Source organism: Caretta caretta, chromosome 6 (assembly GCF_965140235.1).
Source record: "Caretta caretta isolate rCarCar2 chromosome 6, rCarCar1.hap1, whole genome shotgun sequence".
In the NCBI taxonomy this organism is placed as follows: domain Eukaryota; kingdom Metazoa; phylum Chordata; order Testudines; family Cheloniidae; genus Caretta; species Caretta caretta.
Window position 1 is genome coordinate 15,718,074 of NC_134211.1, and position 9,943 is coordinate 15,728,016.

Here is a 9,943-nt window from a genome sequence, read left to right on the forward strand (position 1 = left end):
TTTGAATCAAAAATCAAAGTACTTCATTCCAAAAATGAAAACAATTGGGACAAGTGTCAAACAATCCGTTGAAACCCATGGGAAGTTTTGGTTTTGACAAATCAGCATTTTCCAACAAAAATGGTTTAAAAGTTCCTGACCAGCTCTATTATTGACTCCTGAGCAAGATGGGCGACTTGTACTTTAGTGATCATTTTTCCTCTTCATCCCAAAGTCAGTGGGGGACAATTTATCTTCTTCTTTATGGATACATGCAGATCCCATAGGGTGCTATCTTGTCACACCTTCTGGTCTAATGCATCTTAGAGCTTAGATGTAATCTTCACTGTCCACTGTAGTGAGTATGGTATTACTGATGTATTTAATGTTGTGCATCAATGCAGGTTCCAAGGCAATAGGTCCTATAAAAAGTGAACCATGTATATGTTTGGAAACTGGCTAGTATAATACAGCTTTGGACCACGATAAGAATATACACATATAATTACTGGTGCAGCATCTTAAGGCAGTACAACTTTATTCACACCATAAAAAGCAAAATAAAGAGATAATTGCTCTGGCAAGAATTAGAGTGCTTTGGAGTTCTTTGGTCAGGAAAGATTTGCTTGAGGGAAGCAGACGGAACACTCAAGTGAGCCACCCAAATTTTTTAGGCATGTAAAATGAGCTCAGAAGAGCCAAGTCTTACCAAAAACAAGATTCAAACAGGACTGAGTCAACTGAGCCAAGAGCCAGAGTGGATCATCACTGCATCCTTCTCCCTCTATCCCTATTGCACATTCTATCTTTGGAACAGGATAAGGACACAAGTTACAGTACATCAGCTAATACATGAGAAGATCAATATTCAAGGTAAGAAGCAGATTAAGAAAACTGGATCTAAATCTGCAGAAGGATCAACGTTCTGTGGCTTGTAAGAGGGAAATTCCTCAATGTCACACAGTGTCATTTGTCAGGGTGAGGCAATATACACAGGGATTAGGGGATATGGGTTTGTTCGGGGAGAAAAATAAACTGTATAGAGGATATATTCTTTGGTCTTAGAGAGGTGGTTATATCAAGAGGAATAAGAGATAGCCAATCATCAAGCAAGGAATACTTACAGGAAAATCCAGAGGAACCCTTGGAACAAATATACACACACTACAAAACAATTATGGTAGAGTTGTTTTGTACCATAAAAGCCTTTTAAAATAATGTATAGCGTTTTGGGTGTTTTTTTAAAATAACAGTAGTATTTTTAGAATGGTTTATTATAACTGGAGGCAGATATAAATAATTCAGATGGGAGAACATACATGGGTTGGAATGAGAGGGGAAATGACAAGATCAATGAAAGGTGAGAGAGAGAAGGGTGATTTGGGATGAGCATTCTGAATCAGGGTACAATACAGAATAAAGATGTAGTGCTGAAAGATCATAAACAACCTTCATCCACACAGCATTCTAACGCACAGAATTATGTAGAATCATCATAGAACAGGGTGCATACTGTATCTCAAAGTGCTGCAAGCTCTGGAGTGATGGCTTCACAAACAATAGACAATACTTGCTCAGGTATGTATTCCAGACAGTTGCACAGTGACATGCAGCGTACCTACCAGGTGATGTGGGGGGGACAAAGAATTGAGAATTCTAAGGTTACCTCTTATTTTAAATCATCCCTATGATCAGCCCACTTAAGACGACAGATCTAAACTCCATCTTTACCTATGGAGTGGAAATGTCTTCCCAACAATACCAAAGTGTCGTATTATGGGAATGCCAGTACCAACTATACGAACAACTTCCCCCTCTAGATTATTTACACAATAGTTTCCAAGCCTTTTGTAAAGTAATGTTTTTTTCCCTCTTCAGTTTTTCAACTCTCTCATGTCTTCTATGGTTGCAACTGAGCACGTATGTACTTGTCACAAGAGCCATGATATTTGTGCTACAGAAAAATTACTGCCACCAGCCATCTCTTTACTGCCTTTCCCCATCCTCAGCTATGAGACAAGCAGGTCAGTAGAACCAAGCTATCATGGTGGTAAAAGCCTGCTCTGATACAAAACTCCATCAACCATTCATGATAACAAGTAGTAACTACTCAACTCAGTACCTACCACACGATTTAGTTCTTCAGAGCATTGTACAACAATTCTAGCCTAGTGAGAAGCTGTTGGTATTAATGTATTTCAAAACATAAAATGAGATTAACTGACTTCCCAAGAGCACAAAGTAAGCCACTGACAGAGCTGGATTAGAACTCAACAGCTCCTGCCTCCCAGGCCCACATTTAGACTTCTCAGACTCCCCAGCTCTGCTCATTTATGAATGGAGTACAGGCACATTGCTACTATGGGTTGAGTCAGACACTTTCACATAAACAACACTGCACGTCCCTAAGGTGGGCATGACATGGTTATGAGCCAGGTAATAGATGAAGGCTAAAGGTCATGGACAAAGCAATAAATGAAGGCTAAGTGTCAACAAGGAGATCAAGTTGTGGTATACATACATTTAAAAAGATCAGAACGAACTATATTCATTTTATGAAAAAATCTGATGAATATGTCCAAGACTGATTAGAAAAATGACAGTAACTTGGAGTCCAGAGACGTTATGGTCCTCCAGGAATATCCCAACAATCCTTGACAGGGTAGACTTGAGGATAGCTTTGAGCAAGTCTCTGTCTATCATGGCCACAGTTTTTCTTTCCATAAAAATTCCAGGATGAGGACCCTACTCAAGTCCGTGCTTTTGACACGAGATAATAGAGGATGAAAAACACAACCACCAGTCCAGCAGAAACGTAACAAAGCAGTTTGCGATTATCCCTTCCTGAGCGTGTCATGGTGGAGAAACGCTTCACACTTCCCGTCAGCAGGCCTGTCACGCTCATGAAATCGGAGTCCTGAGGGAGACAGAATGGTGAAATGGAGAAATTATAAAACAAATGGGGCTCTCTCTAGAGAGTGCTACTTTTTAAAGCAGAACCATTTCAGTTTCTAGTTGCCTGTGGAACTGACTAACTCCTAAGTCTAGAATCAAAAAAGGAAAAGAAAAATACAAGCAGCAATCAGTCTTTAAGAAATCAGTGTCCGGTACTCCCACACTCAGGCTCCACGGACAGAATATTGCCTTCAGTTCATTCAATGCAGTTAGATATTTGAAGGTCAAATAAAGTTCTATTAAATGCAATGCACACCCCCAAAATATAACGCCAACCTATGTCAATGCAACTTTTGGTATCTTAATTGCACACAAACCAGAAAATGCAGAATTAAAGGTCCTCAGAGCAACCTTAGTTTTGTCCTATTCTACGTATGCATTACGACAGGGTCCTCAATTATGTCATACTACACACCACACACAGTATAGCTAGTAATACAGAATGCTACTTATCTATCTTTAAGGGCTTGTCTATACATGGAGTTATTCCTGATTCCAGGTGTGGAAACTCTTACTCTGGATTAAGACTTCCTATACATGCAGTTAATTGGGGATAACTCCATGCATAGACAAGCCCAAAGGTTTAGAAAAAGGTGCAGTTTCTTGCCATCAGATTATAATGTTATTTGCAGACTAGAACACCACATTGCTCAGTGCTGTGTCATCAGACCATACTGTAATGCAAATTCTCTCCTCTCAAGCCCCCCTTTTCTTCTCCTGTCTTTTGTTTCGGTCTTCTCACATAATTACCATTGTCAGCAGTTTCTTTTCCTTACTCAAAGCTCTAAAATCTACTGCTGTTCACTCTTCTAATTAAAGCTTCTCCTAACCTCCAACCTTCCCTTTCTCCAAGTGCTTGGAGAGAAGGCGATTTTTTCAGTCACCTCTCGGAGAACCATATTCTTGAAGTCCGGCAGTCTAAAGTGCGACTCTGGATATAGCACAGAATGTACTTTTCCTTGATTAGTTCTCCTTTCTCATGATAGCTATTTCTTTTTTCCTCTTCACCTTTGACTTCAATGCAGACTTTGGACCGTTCTTTCCTGCTACGCTACCTCCATAGACGCATAGGCATCTCCAGTTCCCTTGTTTACCAAAATTGCTGTTCATCTCTAGTAGTGGTTTCTCTTCTGCATCAAGAACCCTCCTATACAGAACTTACCAGGGCTCAGTTATTGGCCATATGCTTTCTTACATCTACTTTCTCCCTCTCCATTATGATCTTATCGCTCCCATTTTTATCCTCTGCTATAGTTTTTCAGCCACACTCAGGTGAACATGTTATCCAATAACTTTAATGCTGCATCCTTCCCTCGAGTCTTCCTTAATTATACGTAATTTGTGGCTTCCACTCAACTTTCCTCCAAGACATTTATTTGAAATGCTTCTCAGATAAAAACACAAATTAATCTCCTGAACATACCTTGTTGATTTAGAGTCAGATGAAGACCTTTTGCCCATAATCTTGCTGCTAACCTTTACCATCAACCTCCATTCTCCTCTCCTTCCCAATTCTGACTTTGTATGTGACTGTATGGATCCCATCCCTCTTGAAGACTTCATATACATCTTCATCCCATCTTGCTTTCAATCCTGCAGTTACCTTCTCTATGGCCTCCATGTTGCAGCTTCTCCAGACTCCAACATGTACAGAAAAGCAACTGCCTGATCTTGCTCATCAAGTAACAGCATGACCACCTTAGTCCCATCCTCAAACATCTGCACTGGATTCTCTTCCTTTCAGAATTTTTCCAAAACCCTCAGTGGGTAAGCTCTATGTTACAGATCTTCTCTCTCTGTTGCTACTATACAATTTGTATATATCAATTTAAGACTGCAGTGGGGGGTGAAATTAAGGGGAAATAAATTGAAATAAAAAATATGGAGGTTAAAAAGTAAGGTCTTTTTCCCTAGAATGCTAAATTAGGGCATCTGCTAGCCCACACAATGTATAGCAATTTCAGCCTTTCCTGAAGTTCCTGGATCTTCCATCAGCAGCCAGTGTTTAGAATACATAACCAGATTTTATTTTTGTTTTATAAATTATATTTGTTTTTCATAATACCTGTAGAAGTTAAGGTGGTAAGTGGAAGGAATAAGATACTTGATAACATGAGCAGATACCCATTTGCACAGAGTCCCAGCCTCAGCACTTCCAAAAAGAGTAGTGAATACAAAGCCCTGATTAATTCTATGGGTTTCAGAGATTATGGAAAGTAATCTTGACATATTTATAAACACTTCCAAAGTTACAAACAAAAATGACCAAGAAAGGCCTATATCTGAATATTAGCTTGAGGCAGAGGTTTTAATCCCAATAAGTAGATAATCTCCATCTGTATTTCTAAAATACATTGTCCTGTTCCAATGGTTCCTGTTACTAGTTGCTAGCTGTGTTAGTCTGATCAGACACAATGATATTAGCAGCTGGTAGGCTTCTGTTGGACTATGTACCAAAAAGCCCATACAAAATAGCTTCACATTTATCACCCAGCATTTGAGACGCTGCCAATTCCAATTGCTAGAATTTAATTTGGTGCCGTTTATGGGGGTTCTATGAAGCAAACAATTAAGACAACTCTTGAGATTCAGGACAGAGGTTTTCACCCCTTATGGACTTCTATCAGTTTCTTACCGTGCCATCCAGATAGCGGTTTTGATCCTCAGCATCTTTGTCGATATCCAGTGCCAGCTACTCAAGACAGAAGAAAGTGTCAGCATCTCCAAGTGAAACAATCAACTCCTAACATACTAGAAGCTGGTGAAATTCCAAGCACACATACAAGAGTGGCTCATCACTCCTACCACCTCCCACACATACACACAATGTGTTTGTTGAGTCCAATGTACACACCAATAGTTGCAGTAGAAATTCCTGAGATCTCCAGAATCAGAAATTCAGCTCTACAACCAACCACAGACAAACTTTTTTATATGAAGTCACCATGCAAATACTGGGAAAGTGAAAATGGAAAACAGACTCCAGTATTCTGCTAACTCTGTGGTCTCTGCATTAAGAAGTGTACATAAATCAAGGTTTTTCAAGCCAATGGAACTGATTTAGTCCCAGAATTATTATATGAATATAATGAATATGAATATTTTTAATATGGCTTTATTGAGACCTTCCAAAGAAGGCATCCTTAACAATATATCTTTGTATATCTTGCCCCCACCCCCCAATCACTTACCAAACCTAATTCCTTCTCTGGATGCCACTAAAACCAGAAAATTTTGTACCCTGGAACATAGTTAAATCCCAAATAAGGGATGAGGATTTCAATAAAATGCCCCAGGACATTCCAATAGCAAAAGTTAGCTACCTGACCAGTCATAGACAGTGATATACTTAAAAGCTTCATAAATAAGACAGCGCCATGTAACCTACTATGTGCTCTCAACATTCACGACGTCAGACAGTAAAGAAAATGTATGATGTGAAGTTAGCAACTAACCGATTTCAGCCTGGTGACCTTGGTGGCTAGATTGTCCGCCATGCGCTTGTTCTCCACATCTAGCATATCATCCACAGCACTTGGACTCTGACCTGAAAAAATCCTATCGGTTATGATACAACAAATGGCAGTGTATTTACTGGTTAAAATGGAGGAATGGCGTCAGGATTTCAGATTTCTATTTTCAGTTCTACCACAGACTTGCTGTGACACCTTGGGCAAGTCACTTAACTTTTCTATGCCTCCATTTGCACAGTCGTAAAATGGGGATAATAACGCTTACCTACTTTGTGTAGGTATTGTAAAGATCAATGCCCATGAAGAACTTTGAAATCCTATGATGAAAAGGTACTACAGAATTGCAAAGCATTACTACTAAAACTTTATGGAGCTTTTAAGAGTCATTTACAAGGAACTACGGAAAACACAACACCAAAGCTTTTGAGAAAATGCCTTCTTTTTAAGGCTGCTTTTCAGACAAATGCTAAACGGAAGGTTATGCAACTATGAGCAATATTATTTCAGGAAACTGTTTCAGCCCTGAACTACTGTGCCAGGTATCACTGGTCTGAAGTGAATAGCAAATTCACCAGGCATTTGACAGACAAACAAACTTTCTACATCTGAGTCCCTGCTCTTAAAAAATGCCTAATTCTGCCCTTAGCTGCAGAGGTGCATATTTTGGAAAAGCTTGGGCTTAAGAGTTTGCATGTGATATGCAATAATAAATAATAGTGGTTTGTTCTTCTGCAACAACTTCCATCTGAGGATGTCTAAGAACTTTGATGATTTGCGCCTCGCAACCTGTATATAAGAAACTGTACACTAGCTTACCTAACAAGACACCTGTACAAGTAGCTTCTGAGCCACTGCAGATATTGGTGCCAACTAAACCATGCCTCAAAAGGAGTATTACTTAAATGGAGGACCCACTGCTGAACACTTGGGGCAGCAGAGGAGCCTGCAGTTCATAATGAGCATGCACACGAGTCCAAAACATCCCCCACCAATCCTCAGTCCATCACACAGCTACACTTCAAACTATGGGGATGCAGGCAGTATCTGTTTAGCATTAAATACTCTGAACCCCTACTGCCCAAATGGAGGCAAGCAAAGTGACTAACAGGCACCTGCAGTCACATGAGACAGAGGGAGCATTGTGTGTCCTCACATGAGGGCAATGACTAGGGAGAAGAGGAATCTAGAACGGGGTTCTCAACTTTGTTGTTTCTGAGCTCCTCCCTGCCCCCCAACATGCTATAAAAACTCCATGGCCCAGCTGTGCCACAACAACTGGTTTTCTCCATATGAAAGTCAGGTCCGGCATTAAGGGGTAGCAAGCAGGGTAATTGCCTGGGGCCCGATGCCACAGGGACCCCAGCAAAGCTAAGTTGCTCAAGCTTCAGCTTCATCCCCGGAGTGTTGGGGCTCAGGGTCCCGGGCCGCAGTCCTGCATGACAGGGCTTTGGCTTTCTGCCCTGGGCCCTAACAAGTCTAACGCTGGCCATGCTAGGGGGACCCCCTGAAACCTGCTCACAGCCCCCATTGATCTAGAAGAGCCCATTGGAGAAACCTCCATGGCAGTGGTTGCAGGAGGGAGGGAGGCGGAGGAGTAACCCACCTTCCAGAAGGTGGACTTTAAATTTAAAAAGAACAAGAGTACTTGTAAAAAGAAAAGGAGTACCTGTGGCACCTTAGAGACTAACCAATTCATTTGAGCATAAGCTTTCGTGAGCTACAGCTCACTTTATCGGATGCATAGAATGGAACATAGAATAAGATTGTGTGTGTGTGTGTATCTATACACAGATAAGTTGGAAGTCACCATACAAACTGTGAGAGGCTAATTAGTTAAGATGAGCTATTATCAGCAGGAGAAAAAAACGTGTGTAGTGATAATCAAGATAGCTCACTTAGTTGACAAGAAGGTATGAGGATACTTCGCTTAAGGAAATAGATTCAATATGTGTAAGGACCCAGCTACTCCCAGTCTCTATTCAAACCCAAGTTAATGGTATCAAGTTTGCATATTAATTCAAGCTCAAAACTTTAAATTTGTTTTACGAAATTACTATTTAGAAAACCCCACAATCACAAGGTGCTTAAACAACAAACCAAAGTGATCGTAAATTCAAAACTACCAGCAAACCAAACCAACCCCATCCACACCTATTTTGCACTGACGTGCCCCTCGCTGCCCCACAGACCCACACCTAACCAACTACCCACCCCATATCTTACCAACACGGGCCCCATTGTCCTCCCATCCCAATATCTTACTGACAGGCACCTCCCCACGCCCACCCTCCACCCCATACCTTACTGCCACCGTGCCATGGGCCTCATTGTCCCCTCAGCCGCCCCCAAACCACAGCAACTCCCTGCTCCCATCTCTTAGTGCCAGGCCCCCACCCCACTGCCAGGCCCCCACCCCATAGCCAGGCCCCCTCCCCACTGCCAGGCCCCGCCCCGCCGTTCCCTCTCCCCAGGCGGGCGCCCGGGCCCGGACAAATGGCGGCGGCGGCGGCCCGCAGTTGGGCCCGGGGCTGCCGGTCGCCCCGGGGCAGGAGGCGGCAGCGCGCGAAGCCCGGCCCGGGCTCACCTCGGCCCCAGTCCGCCATGGCCGCGTCCGGCCTCGGCGCCTCCGTATCCGGCTTCGGCCGCGGGCGGGCGGCTCCGGTTGGCGGGGGCGGGGAGCCGCAGTGACTCCGCCTCCCGGGGCGGGGCCTCCCCTGCCACCGAGCCCCGGCGGCTGCTGCGGGGGAGACACCGGCCCGGGAGCGTCCCGCCCAGCAGCCTGGCCCTCGCCCCCTCCCCCCGACCGGGCAGCTGGGCCCGTCCCCTCGCCCATTGCCCCCCCCCCGCGCCCGGACAGTCCCGTTCGCAGCCGGCCCTGGACACTCGGTTCCGATCCAGCCCCCCCGCTGCTGCCCCTCGGCTGGCCGGGCAGGGTGGCCGGGCTTGCCCATGCTGGGCAGGGTAGGGGGCCGTGTCCCACCGGCTGGGGACCCACGGGCAAGAAGGTGGATTAGCCTAGGGTGACCAGATGTCCCGATATTATAGGTTTCAGAGTAACAGCCTGTTAGTCTGTATTGGCAAAAAGAAAAGGAGGACTTGTGGCACCTTAGAGACTAACCAATTTATTTGACTCTGTGTGTATATAAAGTCTGCTGCAGTTTCCACGGTATGCATCCGATGAAGTGAGCTGTAGCTCACGAAAGCTCATGCTCAAATAAATTGGTTAGTCTCTAAGGTGCCACAAGTACTCCTTTTCTTTTTGTGATATTATAGGGAAAGTCCTGATATTTGGGGCTTTTCCTTATATAGGCACCGATTACCTCCCCCCACCCCTTGTCCTGATTTTTCACATTGGCCATCTGGTCACCCTAGATGCGCCCCTTCTGTCTGATGGCTGAATACTAGTTGTGTTAGACCCATTGCAGTGGGGCCCCACGCCGGACTGGGTGGAGGTCTACAGCAGTAATACACCTGTGTGAGGTGTGGGTCTCTGTAGGGCTATAACCCACCCCAGCCTCTCACCCCTTTGGGTCAGT

The 9,943-nt window shown here is 43.8% G+C and overlaps 1 protein-coding gene across 1 annotated transcript; it reads right to left on the reverse strand.

Moving 5' to 3' along the window:
* Positions 1 to 500: 500 nt before the first annotated feature.
* BET1L (Bet1 golgi vesicular membrane trafficking protein like) lies at positions 501 to 9,123 on the reverse strand. The gene is made up of 4 exons (XM_048854553.2): positions 8,992 to 9,123; positions 6,390 to 6,481; positions 5,570 to 5,626; positions 501 to 2,896 (listed from the first exon to the last, which is right to left on the reverse strand). Exons 1-4 carry the CDS (start codon positions 9,008 to 9,010, stop codon positions 2,729 to 2,731), a joined length of 336 nt encoding a protein of 111 aa, XP_048710510.1. The 5' UTR covers positions 9,011 to 9,123; the 3' UTR covers positions 501 to 2,728.
* Positions 9,124 to 9,943: the final 820 nt, after the last annotated feature.

Coding starts and splice junctions, on each gene's coding strand:
- BET1L (XM_048854553.2), bottom strand. Junction 5,627..6,389: donor AGGTCACCAGGCTGAAATCG/GTTAGTTGCTAA, acceptor TGTCTTGAGTAG/CTGGCACTGGATATCGACAA. Junction 2,897..5,569: donor ACCGCTATCTGGATGGCACG/GTAAGAAACTGA, acceptor TGTCTCCCTCAG/GACTCCGATTTCATGAGCGT.